We start from the raw sequence: 22,500 nt of genomic DNA on the forward strand, positions 1-22,500 counted from the left end.
GGACGACTCCATTAGTGGTTTGGACAAAGACTTTGGCTTTCAGGCACTTATCACATTTCAAGTGTATTTTGGGTGAATGCCACTGTCGTAATTACAATAAAGACTTCTTGTAAGCTCTTATCTCCTAAATTTATCAACACATCTATCAAATCATGACCTTATTTAGAATTAACAATTAATGTTGATAGCCTTTCACAATATTAGGAAAGAAATGGAAAAGACAAATAAGCAAATTAGCCAAAAGTATCAGTGAATATTATAAAGGAAATCAGAAAGACAAAAAATTAACAATTAAGCTTAAAAGTGTCACTGTGATTATGTGTGGTTTTAACCATTTTTATATTTCTTTCCCTTCAACAGGCAAAGTTCACCCAGAGTGACCCTCCAAATGGCGACGCAAGGATTGACATGGGAACAGTCCCTGCATTCTCAGGCCTTACTAAGGAAGAGTTGATGAAGTACAGCGATGACCCTTTCTGGGTGCGACTGCGCTGGGCTCTCTTCATCATCTTCTGGTTAGTATGACTTTCTTTCTTACATTGAAATGTGTTTGGATTATCCAAGGTTATTGTTTATTGGATGATGTAATGGGAATTGTCATTTAGGTGAATCGTTTGGATATTGTGAAGTGGTCGCTAGCCAAAGGAAGGTAATGGAAGAATGATGTTAATATCTTATTCTCCTTTGTTATTTCAGGCTTGGTTGGGTGGCCATGCTTGTGGTTGCTATTGTAATTATCATTCAGGCTCCACGCTGCGCTCCTCAAGAGAAACTGGAATGGGTTCAGGAATCGGCAATACTTCAGTATGATGTGGTGAACGGTGTCGATGCTGACAGCTCTGGCGATGTGAATCCTAATGGTGGGTTTCCAAATTGTCTTCTGTCTGTCTGTCCCGGTTGATTCCTGTGCTGTGTTTTCAAATTTTCTTTTGTCTCTCTCAATGGAGTTTTCAAATTTTCCTTTGTCTGCCATTTCCAAGCGAGTGAGAGAATAATGAATGAATAGAGGAAGATTGTAATGAACAGAATCTCATGATTGAAATAATGGAAAACTTTTTTATTTTCTTGCAGATGTGGTTGAAATGGCAAAGGTACTTGGTATGACATCGGTGTATCTGGAAGATTTGATCAGTCCTCTGGACTTTGAGAAGGAGTCTGCCGCATACGATTCGGAAGAAATTAAGAATATTCTTGCTGTAAGTATTTTGCCTTTATGTTTGTGAAGACTTGTTTTATTCCATGTCCAGCTGTTTATTCCAGTAAAATTGGGAGGTCTGTAGGTACAATTGCTAGTATGCTAGTATTATAACTATTTTTTTATTTTTTCTTTATTGATATAAACATGATTTTAGATTTTTCTTTCTTTTGTTTTATGGCAATTTCAGATCCTTTTGAAGATGGTGTTTTGATCGCCTCCTTCTCCTTTCCCTTCTAGCACTTCCTCACTTCATGATGAAAACGATTCTTACGTATTGTCTGATCTTAACAGGTTGCCAAGGAGAACAACCTGAATGTGATCACTGACTTCGTTCCGTCACAAGTCAGCGCTGACAACAGTTGGTTCAAGAATGACAGCTACAAGGACTTCTTCATACCAAACTCTGGTGGGGAGTTCAACTTCAGCAACCCAGACCTGATCTCAGCTTTAACGGTAAGTTGAAAAACAAAATGTCTGACTACTTTTCATTATCACATTGTTGTATCATTAAAGTAATTTATTAGCTGTTGTTTTTTATTATTGGTAATGTGGGCCTCATTATTCTTATCATTGATATGAAAGGTATTATCACTTTATTTGTCATTTTTGTGAATAAGTTTAATATATATATATTTTGCTATTTACATTGTCTCTCATGCTATTATTGCAGCTAACCTTGACATCATTATTCACTTCATTATTCATCTTATTACAGGATGTCCTGAGGGATGTGTGGGTTAGCAAGGGCGTGAAAGCGTTCTTGATGGCCAATGCAGACACACAGGAACTTCGAGATGCTAGGGATACTATCAACGCTGCTCTCAAGGATGAGGTTGATGGGTATGTATGCAGAGAATACTCTTGTGTGGATGTTCTTAGAGTGACTATAAGAATACTTAAACATAGGGAAAACTAGTAGCAATTGCAAGAATATATGGGACGTAAGCTTACTGTGTTTCCTTAGCTTATTTCTTTAAGTGCAAGGATGTTCACAATAGACCAGTTGTTTCTTGATTATTATTATTAGACTTTTTTGAGAAATATTTTGTAAATATATAATGTAAATATTTTTTTGATTTATAAATTATGCAATTAGTTACAAGATAGAACTGTCAGAGAAGTAATTGAGTCTCCTGTGTAAGAAATTTTGTTGACATAATTATTTGATTTCCATAGGGCTGTTGTGAGCAACGTTACTGACATGAGCAATGAACTGGTGAGCGGCTTCAACGCGGAGATGTTCAAGGCATTCCTCGATGGACATGTTAGTGACTGGACGTACTATAAGGTAAGCTAAGGAATGGATAGAGAACCTTTATTTAAGCTGGTACAAATGCAGATATAATGCACCAATAGGAAATTGTTTTTCATATAAGATAATATTAGATTTTTAAAGTTTGGACTTTCCTTTTCAGTACAACCCCAAGGTAGCTGAAAGCAAGATCACTCCGGAGATGGTGCGTCTGGTCACAATGTCCCTCTTCTTGGTACCTGGAACCCCAATCTTGTCTGGAGTCGATAAAGATTACCTGGCATCTCAGAAGGAAGAAATCAAGCAGCTGTCAGATATTAGGATGAAGGAGTCTATTAAAATCGGAACCATGACATTTGTTAACAGCACAGAGGAAGATGTCGTGGCCTTTGCCAGGTGGGAAGCTTGAGATTTGTTTTTTATGAGTGAAGCATAACGTTTTACTAACAAGGTAGTATATTGTTTTGAGAGTGAAGTATGACAGTATAACTAGAAGGGGATATATTATTTTGAGCAAACTCAATAGCTAATCATTTAAAATATGATGTAAGGGAGGTGGTTTATCTGTGACAGTTATTCATTTTAATAATCTCTTCCCGCTAACAGGATTCCGTAAGTTTTTAAAGTGTACAGGGTTACATATGCAATGCCTATACATTTTTGCATGATAAGGTGTTGTGCTAGTAATGCTTAGAGAATGCTTGGAGAGTCAAGTTTTGCTTTGGTATTGGACTTGGTGATTAAGAAAGATATGGCAATTACTTCATGCTGATGAGTTGTAACATACTGTAGAATGAAAAAAATGCTCATGCAAAAGACATGTTATGGAGAGTATGTGATAGCTTGTCCCTAATATTTTGATAACTTTCCCTTATTATAGCTGTTTCCTATATTGATACCTTTTTTATGTTACTTTAATAACTTTTTTCCCTAATAAATAGATTAATGAAATGGAATTTAGTTTTGGATGCTGTAAATCTTCAGAACTGCTATTTAATTAGATTTGAGGGAGTTTTGGCCAATAGAAGTTTGAAGTTTAGATACTGACAGTACAGTAATACTGTCGGTTTAACAGTGATTGTAGAAGTTAGCATGGCATGATAATTGATAAAGATGAGGACACCCCTGATCAAATTTGCATGAGGGGAAAAGAGCCTTGTTACCAGATTTGAGAAAATTTGGTGAAATGTATGATTCGGACTTGTACTAAGATGTAGGTTTGGCATAATAATATGAATTATCAATTGAAATGAAAGGGTTGATTTTGATTCTTTAAAACAAGAGAATGAATAAAGAATAAGGTAGTAGATCTATGAGAAAAACAATTTTGTCAAAATATAAACGGGAGTAAAATGTATATATTCAGTTGTCGTGGAAGTGAGTCTTATATCTGAAATTGAATGGCAATATATTAATATGTACTTAATTTGTTTTCTTCAGAGTATTGAAGGGTACTCCAGGCTATGCAGTAGCAGTTAACATGAACAGCGTTAACAATGCTACAATCGATTTCACAACTATAAAAGGTGTGGATGCGAGTGGAGACGTTAGCTTAGAGGCTAACTATCAAGAGGATCCTGCAGACAAGTGAGTGTTTTTACAGACTGGGTTTAGTGTTATTTTCCTTTCATTTAATATGAATTAACTTTTGTATGAATTGCCAAACAATTTGCAAAGGTGAAGAAAAAATGAAACTAAAACAACAAAATTGCTTTCTCTTCCAGATCGCCAAGGGGAAAACAAAGTTTGTCCAGTGTTCACCTTGGTCCTTATGAAGGCATTGTGGTACAGTTTGTGCCCAGCCTCTAAGTGTCCAAGAACAAGCAACTGAAAGCAAACAAGATGGCAATTCTTCTCCCTTGAGCTCGGGATCACATTCCCCTGCTGGCAACTCTTGAAGGCCACACATTCCTAAATAATATGGAGAATTGCTGGTAACTGCTGCTTGATGAATATGCACAAAGATTGCGTAAAACATTTAATCTACTTAATATTTCCCATAAGGGGACGTATATGTAAAAAAAAAGATACCTAAAACCCAAAGGATAAGGCCATTAGTTGCCACGAGATAAAATAATTCAAAAACAACATTTGTTTTTATAAGCAAATCCTTTTGTTGAAAAAAAATAATAAGTGAAATTTTACTATCAAACGTTATATGGAAATACAAAAGCTTTTCATCAATCCTGCTTATAATAGACAAAATCTGTTTCACTTTCGATGCTTTTACTTAAAAGAAAACAGAACACTATATTGTTAGTCATACCTTGGAAAAAAGTATAAAACCTTTATGATATTATTCCACAAAGTAAACCTAGTATTTCCATTAAAAGGGAAATGCTTACTGTGTTGTAGGTTTCTAAAGCCCATTAATTTGGAAAAAAAAAATCAGTAATTATCAGTCAAAAGTGAATTAGATTTGTGCCACAAATTGAGCTGTTATGTATACATACTGGATTGTTATGTGAGCATAGAAACTGGATTGAAACAATAATAAGAAATATTGTGATGTAGAGGCTTGATGTCTTACAGGTTAACGTAAATTGAAACCATTACCATCATGTACTGAAATGACTAAAGAAATTCATTTAGTTTAATGAGAAGTAGCTGTGGGAATAAAGTAATGATTTATGAGGTAATGTAGAAAAGGAAGTAGTTGAGTTTTCTAGTGAATGTCGGATATCAATCGATCGTGCAATTAATCAAAAGTGCCTTAAACTATACTAAATGTAAAATATAATATATACTAAGTTTTTAATAATCTATGGTAATGTGCTATATCTTGAACACTGTTTATTATGTCTATTGTTCAACAGAATTATTTTTATGGGAAGGTTTATTTTCTAAACACCGGAAACGCTGTTATATTTAATTACACAATAATACACTTTGCTTTTAGAATTATTTTTTTAAAAACATGATTATTCTTCTTCTATCAGGTTCAGTAATAAACCTTCACCTGGAACAAGAATCAGTTCACTCAGCTTCACGACAGACCTGTGGAAAAGAAGTAATTATACTTAGAAAGAAGAGAAATTGCAAACATTTAAGCGTGGTTGTTCATGCTCGTTGAAGAAATCAAGAAGAAAAATTAAAATGACAATTATGATTAAAGATGTTGATAACTAAGGATAATAATATGGCGATAGTAATGGCAATGATGATAATGGTGAGAATAGTAATGGTAATAATATTGATAATGATAGTAATGATGATAACTAAGGGTTATAATGAAGATAATGATATACTGATAATGAAAACGATAATAAAGACGGCAATTAAAAAAGTATTAATAATACTGACACTGATACTGATAATAATGAAGATTATAATAATGGTAATGATGATATTAATGACAATGATGATACGAATTGTAATAATGATTAAACAGCAACAACAGTGATGATTGTAATGGCAGCTAGAAACGTATAATCCGGCAAGATATAAGGTAACTGATGCAATCCGAATATTCACACGAAGAATTACACTGAAAGCAACAACAACAACAACAACAACAACAATTAATAATAATATTAATAATAATAAAAATAATAATAATAATAATAATAATAATAATAATGATAATGATACTACTACTAATAATAATGTTACCAATACTGTTAATAATGCCAATAATAATAATGATAATAATGTTAATGATATAATAATAATAATAATAACAATAATAATAATGTTGATGATGATGACAATATTATTAATAAAAATAATATAACAACAATAATAATACTAGTTAAAGCGCCCAAAAGTTCCAGCTATCCATGTTGCAATGCTTTAAACATTAATTGGATTCGGATCATATGATTCGCTTCACCGAAATTTTATGTCAATCCAAATTTTCTGTTTTTTTTTTCTATCTAGCTTCAGTAAAGAGACAGAGAAAGAGAAAGAAAAGAGAAGAACATAAAAAAGAAAAGTAAAGTAAAAAGAAAGGATTGAAAAAAAATTATAACAATAATTTTATGGCATTCTCGTTGGGCGAAGACACTCTTCTGATAAAAAAATAACTTTTTGAGTTATCCTGCTAACAAACCAACTAACCAGCATTAACAAAACATTACCTCTTTAGCGGAGGGTAATAATGATAATAACAATAATATTAATGATAATAGTAACATTAATAACAATAATAATGATGATAATGATAATGAGAATAATAACATGATAATAATAATGATGGTCATAGTAATAACAATAACAATAATTACTGCTATAATAATAACAACAATAATTACACTAGTAATAATGGTAAAAATGATGATAATAGTTATAATGATAGTAAAGATACTAATGATAATAATAATTTTATAATAATAATAATAATAATAATAATAATAATAATAATAATAATAATAATAACAGCAACAATGACAATAACAATAATAACAATAATAATAATAATGATAATAATAATAATAATAATAACAATAATAATAATGATAATAATACTGATAATAATAATAATAATAATAATAATAATAATAATAAATAATAACAACAATAATAATAATAGTCATCATCATTGCTATTACTATAATCTTAATGATGGTAACAATAGTAATAACAACAATATTAACAATAGTATTATTAATCTCGCTACTACTGATAATGATAATAATAATGATGATGATGATAATAATAATTAATAATAACAAGAATAACACTAATGAAGATGATAACATTAATGATAATAATATTAATAATACTAATAATAACGATGATGGTTATAATAATAATAATAATAATAATAATAATAATAATAATAATAATAATAATAATAATAATAATAATAATAATAATAATAATAATAATAATGATAATGATAATGATATTAATAATAATAATAATAATAATAATAATAATAATAATAATAATAATAATAATGATAATAATAATAATAATAATAATAATAATAATAATAATAATAATAATAATAATAATAATAATAATAATAAAAATAATAATAATAATAATGATGATGATGATAATAATAATGATAATGACAATAACAACATCAACAATAACAATAATAATAATAATAATAAATAATAATAATAATGATAATAATAATCATAACAATAATAATGACAATAACAATGACATCAACAATAACAATAATAATAATAATATTTAATGATAACAATAATAATAATAATACTTAATAATAACAATAAGAATAGTGATAACAGTAATAACAATAACAACAACAATAATAACAATAGCAACAAGAACAACAACAACAATAATAATGATAACAATAATCAATAACAGCAGCAGCAACATTAATAATAATAATAATGATAACAATAATCCATAACAACAACAGCAACAATAATAACGACAGATAACAAGCAACACGAAAAACAAAAACCAAAAACAATAACAACAACAACAACAATAATAATAATGATAACAATAATCCATAACAACAACAGCAACAATAATAACGACAGATAACAAGCAACACGGAAAACAAAAACCAAAAACAATAACAACAACAATAATAATAATGATAACAATAATTCATAACAACAACAGCAACAATAATAACGACAGATAACAAGCAACACGAAAAACAAAAAACAAAAACAATAACAACAACAACAACAACAATAATAATAATGATAACAATAATCCATAACAACAACAGCAACAATAATAACGACAGATAACAAGCAACACGAAAACCAAAAACCAAAAACAATAACAACAACAACAACAACAACAATAATAATAATGATAACAATAATTCATAACAACAACAGCAACAATAATAACGACAGATAACAAGCAACACGAAAAACAAAAACCAAACACAAAAACAACAACAACAACAATAATAATGATAACAATAATCCATAACAACAACAGCAACAATAATAACGACAGATAACAAGCAACACGAAAAACAAAAACCAAAAACAATAACAACAACAACAACAATAATAATAATAATGATAACAATAATTCATAACAACAACAGCAACAATAATAACGACAGAGAACAAGCAACACGAAAAACAAAAACCAAAAACAATAACAACAACAACAACAACAATAATAATAATGATAACAATAATTCATAACAACAACAGCAACAATAATAACGACAGATAACAAGCAACACGAAAACCAAAAAACAAAAACAATAACAACAACAAAAACAATAATGATAACAATAATTCATAACAACAACAGCAACAATAATAACGACAGATAACAAGCAACACGAAAAACAAAAACCAAAAACAATAACAACAACAACAATAATAATAATGATAACAATAATTCATAACAACAACAGCAACAATAATAACGACAGATAACAAGCAACACGAAAACCAAAAACCAAAAACAATAACAACAACAACAACAACAACAATAATAATAATGATAACAATAATTCATAACAACAACAGCAACAATAACAACGACAGATAACAAGCAACACGAAAAAAAAAACAGCGACGAGAACCAACGCACAAGTTTTTTTTTCAGTGGCTCTTACCCTGGCACCGTGGAGTTCGACGTGTCAGTGACAGAGCGGAGGATGACCACGGCACTCGGCGGGAGCTCCACGTTCGAGTGGTGGTGAAGGTCGACCTCCACTTCGCCCTCAGAGGTGTTGATCACGAGCAGGTAGCTCTCATAGCCTTCGAGATACCTTGAGGTGGAGGGGGGAGGGGGGAGGTAGTGGGTGTGATTAGGTTTGCTTAGAATTAACGTAGTTTTTCTCTGATTTAAAAAAAATCTAGTTTCAGTAAAGAGACAGAGAAAGAGAAAGAAAAAAGAACTTAAAAAAAGAAAAAAGAGAAAGAAGAGTAAAGTAAAAAGAAAGGATAAAAAAATATATATATGCATGCTTATTATCAATGGTCCATTTTCTTCTCCTGCTGATTATCTGTTTCTAAAAAAAAAGATATATGAACCGTATTCATGTTGACAAATGTAGAAAAGGTAGGAATGAGAACGAACATTTTCACAATACAAGAGATGTATTTAACCGGTTAGGTTAGGTCAAATAATCTCTTGTATTGTGAAGATATTCATTCTCCTTCATACCTTTTCTACAAGATATATATCAGATAATACTAAATATTCTTTTCATTATCACGTGACTGTAAAAATACAACATGCCAACCTGAAGGGAGCACAGCCCTCTGAAGTGAATCCTGACATTACCTCATCACAGAAAAGATTTCGAAGGTGACCACAGGGTAAGCTACATGACCTCGCACAAACGGTTCCTCTTTTCGTAAAGCTGCAAGTTCTTTGTATATCTTCAAGTGGCTCTCCTCTGCCTGGAGTTGTGCCTTGACATTGACCTCCTTGTAGTTCTCGTTCACCGGCAGCCATGTGCTGTTGCCTTTGGTAAAACCTGGAAATTTTGAGAAAACGCCTTGTAGGTCAGCCTTTCCCGAGCTGAGGGTCACCAGGCTTTCATCCTGGGGTCGCCAAGATCATAAAATATCAAACGTGGTCAAGTTCTCAATTTTGAGATGTTTTCAGCATATAGGGAGTCACGTATTGGTTGAGGGCTACTGGCTAAATTTTGTTTGATTATTACACAATTTAGAATGCAATCGAAAATAACACACTGAATTCTGACGAAATTCGAACTAAAGAAAATATAATCGTAATTGTTTTGATTTATGTTTGGAATTCTGTATATATTCATCGAAAAACATAGACACGATAATATAATATAATATAATAATATAATATAAGCTTTAACAATGTAGAACAGTCTGGAGTCGCGGTCATGTCTAGACTTGTATGATTGGGGTTGCCTGAACAAAAAGGGAACCACTGTAAAAGGGTTTCTATGTTTTGTTCTGTTCTGTTTTCTGTCTGCTTCCCTGCCTGTCTGATTGTCTTCCCCCCCCCCCCTCCTTCTCTCTCTTCTCTGTGCCCCCCAAAATTCGTACAAAGCGCCGAATAACAAACGACAGTTAGAGAGAGAGAGAGAGAGAGAGAGAGAGAAAGAAAGAAAGAAAGAAAGAAAGAAAGAAAGAAAGAAAGAAAGAAAGAAAGAAAGAAAGAAAGAAAGAAAGAAAGAAAGAAAGAAAGAAAGAAAAAGAAAAAGAAAAAGAAAAAGAAACAGAAACAGAAACAGAAACAGAAACAGAAACAGAAACAGAAACAGAAAATGAAAGAGAGAGAGACAGACAGATAAATAGATAGACAGAGAGAGAGAGCGATAAAAGTAGAGAGAGAGAGAGAGAGAGACGGACACAGACAGAGAAATAGACAAACAGAGACAGAGAGAGAGGTAGCCATAGAAGTAGTGAGAGGGAGGGAGACGCAAGGACCCCCCAAAAACAAGTACTCCTGAAAAAACCTGCGAAGGAGGTGTTGTCCCACTGCATTGGCGTCCTCTCGGGATCTCGGCTGAACTCCTGGTAGTGTTCAGGACCGTAGCGGCATCCTTGGGGGTCCTGCGTGTCCTCCCACGATATAAATGTGTTCACCATACCTAGGGGAAGGAAAGGGGCGTTGTAGTGAGACGCTGAGGGACTTCATAGGAGGATGCAGAAGGATATGGTAGTGGGGGTTGAAAAAGGATGTTATAGTGAAACTGATTTGGATATTAATGTAGGATGCAAGAAGGATTTGATAGTAGGATGCAAATGGATATCATAATGAGACTGAAAAGGATATCATGGCGAGTCTGAAGAGGATACCGTCGCAGTATGTAAAAGGATATCGTAGTTAGATGGATAGAAGGATGGAAAAAGGATCTGATAATGGTATGGAAACAGGATGCTAAATATATACATCTAAAGGAATTTCATTTGAAGCTAAACTTTCCAAATGTTTCAAAATGAGGGATATCATTAAACAATTTGAATCACAATATAACCAAACTGAAATATCGTAGATGTTCTTAAAGATTTGTTTTTATTTCTATTTCATGATTTTGTTGTTTAAATAAAAGAAGGGCATATCATATAATTTTCATCAGTAAACAATAATCAGACTAGTAATATCCTAAAACTAATTGTATTTATTATTTGTTATCATCATTACATCCTAAAACGAATAATATTCATCATAAATTGAAGTATAATTGTGACCCAGCCCTCACGATCTCCTCTCTATGATATGTGAAAAATGTGTTGTCTTTTGTTCTCCTTTGGTCTCCTTTCATTCCCCTTTTCTCTCCCTATCTTCTCGTCCTTCCTCTCTCCCTCTCGTCTCCTCTTGCACTCCTTCCTTTTCTCCCTCCCTCTCTGATTTCTCATTCTCTCTTATTTCTCCTTCATCCTTACCTCCTCCCTTTCCCTCCTTCCTCCTCCCCCTCCATCCCATCCTCGCCCTCCTCCTCCCTCGCCCACCCCTTCTCTCTCCCTACCCCCTATCCCTTTCCCCTCCCCACCCACCCCTCTCTCCCTACCCCAAACCCCTAAACCTTTCACCCTCTCTTCTCCTCCTTTTCCTTCCCTCCCCCTCCTACCCCTCCTTCTCATCCTCTCCCCCTCTCCTCCATCTTTTCCTCGCCAATCTCATTCCCTAAACCCTTCCCCCCCCTTCCCCTACCCCTCCTACCCCTCCCCCTCCTACCCCTCCTTCCCCTCTCTCTTATCTCCATCTTTTCCTCACCAATCTCTTCCCCTTCCCTTCTCCCCCTTCTCCCTCCTCCTCCCCTCTCTCTCATCTCCAACTTTTCCTCCTCCATCTCTTCCCCTTCCCTTCTCCCCCTTCTCCATCCTTCCCCTCCTCTCCCCCCTACTCCATCTTTTCCTCACCAATCTCCTCCCCTTCCCTTCTCCCTCCTTCCTTCCCTTTCCTCTCCTCTCTCTCATATCCAACTTTTCCTCACCGATCTCTTCCCCTTCCCTTTTCCTCTTCTCCCTCCCCTCTCTCTCCTCCCCATCTTTTCCTCACCGATCTCTTCCCCTTCTCCCTCCCTCCCCTCCTCCTCCCCTCTCTCTCATCTCCAATATCTTCCCCTTCTCTTCTCCCTCCCTCCTCCTCCCCTCTCTCTCATCTCCAACTCTTCCTCACCGATCTCTTCTCCTTCCCTTCTCCCTCCTTTCCCTACTCCTCCTACCCCTCCTTCCCCTCCTCCTCCATTTTTTCCTCATCAACCTCTTCCCCTTCTCTTCTCCCTCCCTCCTCCTCCCCCTCTCCCTCATCTCCAACTCTTCCTCTCCAATCTCTTCCCCTTCCCTTACTCCTCCTTCCCCTCCTACCCCTCCTCCCCCTCTCTCTCATCTCCAACTCTTCCTCACCGATCTCTTCCCCTTCCCTTCTCCCTCCTTTCCCTACTCCTCCATTTTTTCCTCATCAACCTCTTCCCCTTCTCTTCTCCCTCCCTCCTCCTCCCCCTCTCTCTCATCTCCAACTCTTCCCCTTCCCTTCTCCCTCCTTCCCCTCCTCCTCCATCTTTTCCTCATCAACCTCTTCCCCTTCCCTTCTCCCTCCCTCCTCCTTCCCCTCTCTCTCATCTCCAACTCTTCCCCTTTCCTTCTCCCTCCTTCCCCTCCTCCTCCATCTTTTCCTCATCAACCTCTTCCCCTTCTCTTCTCCCTCCCTCCTCCTCCCCTCTCCCCCCTCTCTCTCATCTCCAATCTCTTCCCCTTCTCTTCTCCCTCCCTCCTCCTCCCCCTCTCCCTCATCTCCAACTCTTCCTCACCGATCTCTTCTCCGTTGTAGGTGACGGGCGTGCCTGGCAACAGCAGCACCAGCATGTTGAGGGCGTCCACAGCATCGGTGCCGAAACGAGAAGCAACCCGCCCGTAGTCGTGGTTGCCGAGCTGTTGGGAGAGGTGGGGGGGGAGGTGGGGAGGTGGGAGGGGGAGGTGGGAGGGAGGAAAAGTAGGGGGGAGGTGGGGGGGAGATGGGAGGGTGGAAGCGGGAGGTGAGGGGAGGTAAGGAGGAAGGGGGAAGGGGGAGGTGGGGGGAGGTGAGGAGGAAGGGGGAGGTGGAGGAGATGGGAGGGTGAAAGCGGGAGGTGGGAGGGTGGAAGAAGAGTGGGGAGGAGGAGGAAGGGGGAGGTGGGGGGAGGTAAGGAGGAAGGGGGAAGAGGGAGGTGGAGGAGATGGGAGGGTGGAAGCGGGAGGTGGGAGGGTGGAAGAAGAGTGGGGAGGAAGAAGAGTGGGGAAGGAAGGAGGAAGCAGGAGGTGGGAGGGAGGAAGAGTGGAGAGGAGGTGGGTAAGGAAGATGAGGGAGGAGGTAGATGGGTGTGGGAGATAGGCGGGGGTGGGAGGAAGTTGGAAAGTCAATCATAAAATTTCCTGAAGTTCGAAGTCTATAAAAAATATCAAGGCAAAGTACATCATCATTAACAATAATAATAATAAAAAAAAAACGAAGCAAAATGAATTATAAATATTCACAGAACGCTCTAAATGGTATATTTTCCATTGTAAACTTGTTCATTTTATTAAATTCTGCTACTTTACACGTATACAGGTAATACCATATATACGGTTATAACTTATATTACCAAAATGATTTCACGCTCGCCATTAATTTCTCAAAATCTGTCACAACAAAATCCACTTGACTAATACCTTATTCACTTAGTAAATTCATCATCCACTTTGTAAATTCATCATACACTTAGTAAAATCATCATCCACTTAGTAAATTCGCCATCCATTTAGTAAATTCACCATCCACTTAGTAAATTCATCATTCACTTAATAAATTCATCATCCACTTAGTAAATTCGCCATCCATTTAGTAAATTCACCATCCACTTAGTAAATTCATCATTCACTTAATAAATTCATCATCCACTTAGTAAATTCGCCATCCATTTAGTAAATTCACCATCCACTTAGTAAATTCATCATTCACTTAATAAATTCATCATCCACTTAGTAAATTCACCATCCACTTATCAAATTCACCATCCCCTTTCTTAAATTCATCATCAAACCACTTGAGTTCAGCCACTTAACGTCACCATCCACTTAAATAAACTCACCATCCACTTTAACAACCTCTACATCCAACCATCCACTTAGCAAGCTCATCATCCACTTTAACAAACTCGTCATCCACTTAACAACCCCACCATCCCATCATCCACTTAACAACCTCGTCATCCATCATCCCACCATCCAGTGTAACCTCAACATCCACTTTATCAAACTCACCACCCAGCTCATCACTTAAGCAAACTCATCACCAACTTTAACCTCACCATCCCACCATCCACTTTAACAGCTTCGTCATCCTACCATCCACTTTGACACCCTCACTAACCATTTAACAATCTAACCATACCACTATCCACTTAGACAACCCCATCATCCACTTTAATAGCTTCACCATCCTACCATCCACGTTGACAACCTCACTAACCACTTAACAACCTCACCATCCACTTTGACAACACTAACCACTTAACCTCACCATCCACTTTAACAAACTCACTATCCACTTAACAACCTTACCATCCACTTCAGCCAGCCCATCATCCACTTTAACGAATTAACCATCCACTTTAGCAACCTCCCTAACCACTTAACAACCTCACCATCCACCATCCACTTCAGCCAGCCCATCATCCAATTTTAACGGACTCACCCTCCACTTTAACAACCTCCCTAACCACTTAACAACCTCACCAACCACCATCCACTTCAGCCAGCCCATCATCCACTTTTAACGAACTCACCCTCCACTTTAACAACCTCCCTAACCACTTAACAACCTCACCATCCACCATCCACTTCAGCCAACCCATCATCCACTTTTAACGAACTCACCCTCCACTTAAACAACCTCCCTAACCACTTAACAACCTCACCATCCACTTAAAAACTCATCATCCACTTTTAACGAACTCACCCTCCACTTTAACAACCTCCCTAACCACTTAACAACCTCACCATCCACTTCAGCTAACCCATTATCCACTTTTAACGAACTCACCCTCCACTTTAACAACCTCCCAAACCACTTAACAACCTCACCATCCACTTAAAAACTCATCATCCACTTTTAACGAACTCACCCTCCACTTTAACAACCTCCCTAACCACTTAACAACCTCACCATCCACTTTTAACGAACTCACCCTCCACTTTAACAACCTCCCTAACCACTTAACAACCTCACCATCCACTTAAAAACTCATCATCCACTTTTAACGAACTCACCCTCCACTTTAACAACCTCCCTAACCACTTAACAACCTCACCATCCACCATCCACTTCAGCCAACCCCTCATCCACTTTTAACGAACTCACCCTCCACTTACCACCCAAACCACTTAACAACCTCACCATCCACTTTAACAACCTCCCTAACCACTTAACAACCTCACCATCCACCATCCACTTCAGCCAACCCATCATCCACTTTTAACGAACTCACCCTCCACTTTAACAACCTCCCAAACCACTTAACAACCTCACCATCCACTTTGACAACCTCCCTAACCACTTAACAACCTCACCAACCACCATCCACTTCAGCCAGCCCATCATCCACTTTTAACGAACTCACCCTCCACTTTAACAACCTCCCTAACCACTTAACAACCTCACCATCCACTTCAGCTAACCCATTATCCACTTTTAACGAACTCACCCTCCACTTAAACAACATCACCATCCACCATCCACTTCAGCCAACCCATCATCCACTTTTAACGAACTCACCCTCCACTTACCACCCAATTCGGCCACTTTCCCTCCGGCATGTTATCCATCCACAAGTCAATGGTATCCTTGAGAGCGAATCCGGTGAGGTCGCTCCGGTTACGTAAATGTTCGATCAGCAGGAAATTGAACGGAAAATCGGCCAAGGGAACGCTGTCGTTTCCATAATACTTCATCACTTCTTCGATTTCTTCGCCGAAGACTTCGATGATCATGGCCCTGTGGAGAGGAGGAGGAGGAGGAGATGGAGCTGCGGTTGGTCTTGTGGTGGTGGATTTTTTTTTTGTTTATTTATCTGTTTTTCATAACGGTTTTGTTGTTCATTATTGGTTGGTTGATTGATTTTTCCTCATTGTTATTGTTATTATCATTTATGTTGCGCATGTGCGTTATATGTCTTTAAGTATCTACTAAGCTATCCATCTTTCCCTCCATCCATGTTTATTAATCTCTCTCTCAATGAAGAAGAAGAAGAGAAAAAAACAACAACAACCTCAGAACTCACTTATCCGGGTACTGATCCAAGACGTCCCTCCACTCCTTGACGACGGTGAATGTCTCCGGCTGGTTGAGTGTGAGGGTGTGGTTGAGGTAGCCGTAGTCCAGCGGGTCGTCGGTGCCGGAGTGAGAGGCTACGGGCTCATCTTGACTCAAGTCTGGTTCGAAAAAAAAAAAAGAAAAAAACAAATATATATATTTAAATCTATATAAGTACACACAGACATACATATACATATATATACATGCACTTACATATATATATACATATATATGTATATATTTCGGCAGCGCAAAATTTAAATGGAAGTGCTGGGGAGAGGGGATCTGCCCCTCCCACCCAGCAAGTGAGGCTGGCTGTGGGTCCCGGGGGAAGGGGGCTGCTGAGGCTCAGGTTGGGAACGTGTTACCTGTCCCGCCTGCGCTCTGGCAGCCGCCACCCCAATGTGAGGCCTGTGGGGCAAAGCTCTCGGGAATTCCACAGGCAGATGATGGGCCCCACAGCCTGCCACCCCCTTTTACATGGGGTAACGTCGGCAGGGGAGGCAGAGGTGGCATCTGCCTGGAGCAACTGCCTGAGATTTAACCTCAGGTGGTCTGTTTGGGTGGGAGCTTGGAATTTCCAGTCTGTACAGCAGGATGCCCTGAGAAAACTGAACTCAAATCCCTCTTCACATATATCTGCAGTCACTCAGTGGATGGATGTGTATCATCTTAGATCATGTTGAGGTTCGTGAATGTTGGGCAGAGTATTTAGAGTAATTGTATTAGGTAGACCCTCCAGCAGTTAGTCTAGCTGCAAGGGATGTCGCAATCCCTGTCCCTGATCCACCCATCAGTGAAGATCCCCCTACCCTGACTGAGGTTAGGGAGATCTCTAAGCTGATAGGCGGGAAAGCTGCAGGTATATTCGATATCTCTGTTGAACTGCTAAAGGCTGGGGGTGAGCCTATGGCATGGGGCTTGCATGCTGTCCTGGCTGCCATCTGACATTCCGGTTTCATTCCCCCTGACCTGCTGAGGGGCGTGGAAGTGGAAAGGAGATCGTTCGGACTGTGGGCACCGTATCGTGGCATCACATTGCTCAGTATACGAGGCAAGGTTTTCGGCCACATTCTGAAATGGATCCGCAACCACCTGCTAAGGCAACGAGGACCGGAGCAATCTGAATTAATTCCATGCAAGTTCACAATAGACTGTATCCTTGTAGAACGCCGTCGTGAGTTCGGTCGTGGGCTGCTCGCAGCCTACGTCGACCTCAAGCAAACGTTTGATTCGGTGCATCACGAATCGTTGTGGGAGATCCTGAGGCTTAGAGGAATTCCAACACGGATTATTGGATCCCATAGCAAGCCTATATACTAGTACTGAAAGTGCTGTAAAGTGTTGTGGGGGCCTGTCGAGCTTCTTCCCTGTTAACTCAGGATTGAGGCAAGGCTGTGTCCTTGCGCTAACACCTCAACACTTGCATGGATTGGATAATGGACAGAGCTACTTTCCAAAGTCAGTGTGGAACACTGGGCAACATCTATATGAGTCTCTGGAATCTCTGCTAGTGGCTCTTGATGCATTTAGCAATAAGGCGAAGCCCCTGGGCTTACAGGTATCCTGGACTAAGACCAAGATCCAGGAATTTGGGAGCCTGCTAGGAGAACCTGTTTAGTCAATACGTGCTTGTGGTAAGGACGTTGAAGTCACAGAGAGGTTTACATACCTTGGCAGTGCAGTTCATGTTTCTGGGCTGTGAGATCAGGGTCAGACGGAATGGTCTGGCAGCAGGAACCATGAACTCAGTCAACAAGAGTATTTGGAGGTGCCGGTACCTATGCAGAAGGACTAAATTATGTGTCTTTAAGGCCTTGATACTTTCAGTTTTGCTCTATGGAAACGAAACCTGGACGCTATCTAGTGCCTTGGAGTCACGCCTTGATGCCTTTTGTAACAAGTCTCTACGCCGGATCATGGGGTACAGTTGGCAGGACTATGTGTCCAACCGACGATCATAATAATGTTAGGGATTCTGAGCTTGCGGGAGTTTGTTTATAATTCCCGTGTTTACGTTGGTAACAGAATGTGAATTTTAGATTGGAAATAAATTACCTTTGCTCATAATTCCCGATTCCTAGTTGATAATACACCCTGCATGGGAAAAACATATTGCTTTTGTTCATAAATACTGATGCTAAAAGCGTTTTAAGCAGCGAAAGTTCTTGCCTGAAATCTCAAGCGTTTTTCTTGCTAACTCAAGCATTTCGCTTGCTTTCTCAAGCGATCTCCGTAGATGGCTTGACTTGCGCTTGCTAAGTCAAGCGGTGTACCGTCACCATGGCAACGGCGTCGCTCGCGTACCGTACCGGTCACGATCTTTTGAATGAGGGCGTTGGCCAGGAACCCCGCTTAATATCTTATCAGATAAATAATTTTTCACGGTATCTGATTCTGTAATTTTCTTAAAATCATATTCAAAGAAATTGAAATTAACTGGAAACGAAAGGAGATAATGGAGATTATGGGAATAAGAAGTTTTACTTATGAATAATAAATGATTATAAGACGAACAATTTTCCTCTTATTGTTAAACTTCTCGTCTTTTTAAATCGAGAATATATCTGCTATTTTATGAAATAAAGAATATTTCAAGTGAAAAAGTCTGAGAAATTCTAGCAACATTCTTCTGTTGATATTATATTCGATGATTTGTTATATTTAACCTCATAAAATCGGATATATGGGAATGGGTAGGCCTATATTTTAATTCAGGGATATTCATTTGTTTTGATAACGCGTCAGAATGAAAGGACTGCCAATCGGAAGTTTATATGAATATAGGAGAAAATATTGCGCTTTGTTAAGATGTTTGGGTATTTATTTACTTCTCTGCCATCTTGATGCGGCGCTAGCTTGTCAGTTGTTTTGAATTGCGCGCTCAAACTGTTATCAACCGCAGGTGAAATAAACTCCACCCTCGACTTGTGCATAAGTTATCTCTTTCCGAGATTTTTGGTGGGAATATTGCTTTTAAAACCCAAGTATGTATATTTCGTGTTTTATTTGGATATTTCTATGCTCATCAAGGACCGTTATAATTTGTACTTTATAAAAAGACATTTCCACATGTCTGGCATCACTGAAGAGGGCCTGCCTGCCTTGGAAAGCGTTTTAAGCAGGGAACAGTACAGCGTTTGGCAAGAATTCTTGCCAAGCGCTCCCCTGCTTAAAACGCTTTAAGATAGTGAATAAATTATGAACTCATAGAAGATGACTATATTATCTTACAAATACAAAGAATAACATAGTACAACAAAAAGCTAAAACGTTCTCTAGCAAACACGAAGAACAACCTACTCACTTAAAAAAGACAAGAAAAAAGACGAAAATACACACACAAAATAGTAATAGCAATAAATGAATAGGAAAAGCAACAACGGGTTACCTTGAACTTCGAACAGGTGTGTTATAGCGTCCACCCGAAAACCGTCCACGCCCTTGTCGAGCCAAAACCGTAGCACGTTCTGAAATTTCCGTCTCGATGTAGAACAAATTTCATAGGTGTTTAACTTTGCAAATATAACAAAACTTCTTAAAGTGGAATTACAGCTTGTTGATTGTATCTTTATTGTGATTCTCTTTGTTTGCTTCTTTTTATTTTCGTCATTATCATACAAATGTTAATAATTATCACTACTACTGCTTCTTTTACTACTACTACCACCACACCACCACTACTACTACTACTTCTTCTACTACTACTTCTACTACTACTGCTACCACTACTACTTCTACTATTACTACTACTACAATAACTATTGCTTATACTATTACTACTACAACTACTACCACTTATTTTACTACAACTACTACTACTACTCCTACTACTACTACTACCACTTCTACTATTACTACAACTGCTTCTACTACTACTACTACATCTACTATTGCTACTACTACTACTACCACAACCACTACACTACTATCACTACTACTATCACCTCTATCCACATAACCATCACTATCATCACCCCCATTCTTTCTATACACTACCACTACACTACTATCACTACTACTATCACCTCTATCCACATAACCATCACTATCATCACCCGTATCCTCTCTTTCTACAATTAACGGATTCCAGAAATACTCTCAACTTATTATTACCTTCATTTCCTCTCTCACTCGCTCGTTTCGGTAGTTCAGGTCGGGTTGTTTGGCCAAAAACTGGTGGTAATAGAACTGCTGTCTTTCTTCCACCCAAGTCCACGCCGATCCTCGGAAGACACTCAGCTGGAAGGCAAGTGGATGGGGTGTTTGTTTGTATTCCAAAAAGGGGGAGAAGGATGAAAAGGGTGGGTGTAGGTGTTTGTCTGTATTCCAAAAGGGAAGAGGATGATGAAAAGGGTGGGTGTAGGTGTTTGTTTGTATTCCAAAAGGGAAGAGGAGGATGAAAAGGGTGGGCGTAGGTGTTTGTTTGTATTCCAAAAAGGGGGAGAAGGATGAAAAGGGTGGGTGTAGGTGTTTGTATTCTAAAAGGGGGGATTAGGATGAAAAGGGTGGGTGTAGGTATTTGTTTGTATTCCAAAAGGGAAGAGAAGGATGAAAAGGGTGGGTGTAGGTGTTTATATTCTAAAAAGGGGGATTAGGATGAAAAGGGTGGGTGTAGGTGTATATATTCTAAAAAGGGGGAGGAGGATGAAAAGGGTGGGTGTAGGTGTTTGTATTCTAAAAAGGGAAGAGAAGGATGAAAAGGGTGGGTGTAGGTGTTTGTATTCTAAAAAGGGGGAGGAGGATGAAAAGGGTGGGTGTAGGTGTTTGTTTGTATTCCAAAAGGGAAGAGGATGATGAAAAGGGTGGGTGTAGGTGTTTGTTTGTATTCCAAAAAGGGGGAGGAGGATGAAAAGGGTGGGTGTAGGTGTTTACTGTATTCCAAAAGCGAAGAGAAGGATGAAAAAGGTGGGTATAGGTGTTTGTTTGTATTCCAGAAGGGAAGAGAAGGATGAAAAGGGTGGGTGTAGGTGTTTGTATTTCAAAGAGGGAAGAGAAGGATGAAAAGGGTGGGTGTAGGTGTTTGTTTGTATTCCAAAAGGGAAGAGAAGGATGAAAAGGGTGGGTGTAGGTGTTTGTTTGTATTCCAAAAGGGAAGAGAAGGATGAAAGGGTGGATGTATTTTATCGAATCGTTGGAGGGTGAGGGTGGTACCATTGGTGATTTTGGTTAATTTTATGATTATATTTTTGTTTGGTTTGAATTAGCTATTCAACGTTATTATTATGTAGTCCTTAGTCCTTTTCTTGTCGCTATCATCATCTTCATCATCATGACTATTATCATCATCAATCAATGTTAAGGATATTCGCAATCTTACCGGGAAAAAAATCAACAGATTTGTCTTAATCAAACTCAGCGTAGATTTAACAAGATTAATCCTTGTTCAACTTACACCCACTAAAGATTCAACAAGACTAGTCTTTGTTCAACCCATACCCGTCCAAAAATAATGAAAAAAAGTCCCTGTTCAACTCACATCCGTCCAAAAAAATAAAAAAAAATAAAAAAAAGTCCTTCTTCAACCCACACCCGTCCAAAAAAAGAAAAAAAAATAAAGAAAAAAGTCCCTGTTCAACTCACATCCGTCAAAAAAAAAAAAAAAAAAAAAAAAAAAAAAAAAAAAAAAAATAGTCCTTGTCCGACTCACACCCGCGGAAACCCCCCCCCACCCTCCCTCCCCCTCCTTCAACTCACCCAGTTGTTGGGCGGGATGGGCTGGCCGGTCTCGTTGAAGCCCTTCGGATCCGCCCAGACGTAGTAGTCCGTGTAGGGTTCCTCCCGCCGCTTGGACTTGGCGAACCACTGGTGCTCGTCGCTGCTGTGGTTCGGCACGAAGTCCATCATCAGCTTCAGGCCTTCGGGTCGA

At 38.3% G+C, this 22,500-nt stretch overlaps 2 protein-coding genes across 4 annotated transcripts in view; one reads left to right on the top strand and one right to left on the bottom strand.

Moving 5' to 3' along the window:
• Nucleotides 1-4,538, top strand: part of CD98hc (CD98 heavy chain) — a 6,066-nt gene extending 1,528 nt beyond the window's left edge. The window contains exons 2-10 of the mRNA XM_027375138.2: nt 361-515; nt 697-860; nt 1,072-1,196; nt 1,490-1,651; nt 1,914-2,038; nt 2,375-2,486; nt 2,614-2,846; nt 3,891-4,037; nt 4,175-4,538. Of these exons, the coding sequence (XP_027230939.1) occupies nt 361-515; nt 697-860; nt 1,072-1,196; nt 1,490-1,651; nt 1,914-2,038; nt 2,375-2,486; nt 2,614-2,846; nt 3,891-4,037; nt 4,175-4,259 (1,308 nt within the window). The 3' untranslated portion in view covers nt 4,260-4,538. The remainder of the gene's footprint in view (nt 1-360; nt 516-696; nt 861-1,071; nt 1,197-1,489; nt 1,652-1,913; nt 2,039-2,374; nt 2,487-2,613; nt 2,847-3,890; nt 4,038-4,174) is intronic.
• A 767-nt stretch (nt 4,539-5,305) lies between these two features.
• LOC113822612 (maltase A3) overlaps nt 5,306-22,500 on the bottom strand; it is a 24,503-nt gene continuing 7,308 nt past the window's right edge. For all 3 annotated transcript variants that reach the window (XM_070144496.1, XM_070144495.1, XM_070144497.1), the window contains 10 exons: nt 22,329-22,489; nt 20,748-20,873; nt 20,023-20,101; nt 16,597-16,747; nt 16,103-16,310; nt 13,108-13,228; nt 10,810-10,944; nt 9,651-9,846; nt 8,977-9,132; nt 5,306-5,447 (listed from right to left, as the gene is read on the bottom strand). In XM_070144496.1, coding sequence (XP_070000597.1) covers nt 5,372-5,447; nt 8,977-9,132; nt 9,651-9,846; nt 10,810-10,944; nt 13,108-13,228; nt 16,103-16,310; nt 16,597-16,747; nt 20,023-20,101; nt 20,748-20,873; nt 22,329-22,489 — 1,409 coding nt within the window. In that variant the 3' untranslated portion in view covers nt 5,306-5,371. The remainder of the gene's footprint in view (nt 5,448-8,976; nt 9,133-9,650; nt 9,847-10,809; nt 10,945-13,107; nt 13,229-16,102; nt 16,311-16,596; nt 16,748-20,022; nt 20,102-20,747; nt 20,874-22,328; nt 22,490-22,500) is intronic.

This window comes from Penaeus vannamei, chromosome 32 (assembly GCF_042767895.1).
Source record: "Penaeus vannamei isolate JL-2024 chromosome 32, ASM4276789v1, whole genome shotgun sequence".
NCBI lineage: Eukaryota > Metazoa > Arthropoda > Malacostraca > Decapoda > Penaeidae > Penaeus > Penaeus vannamei.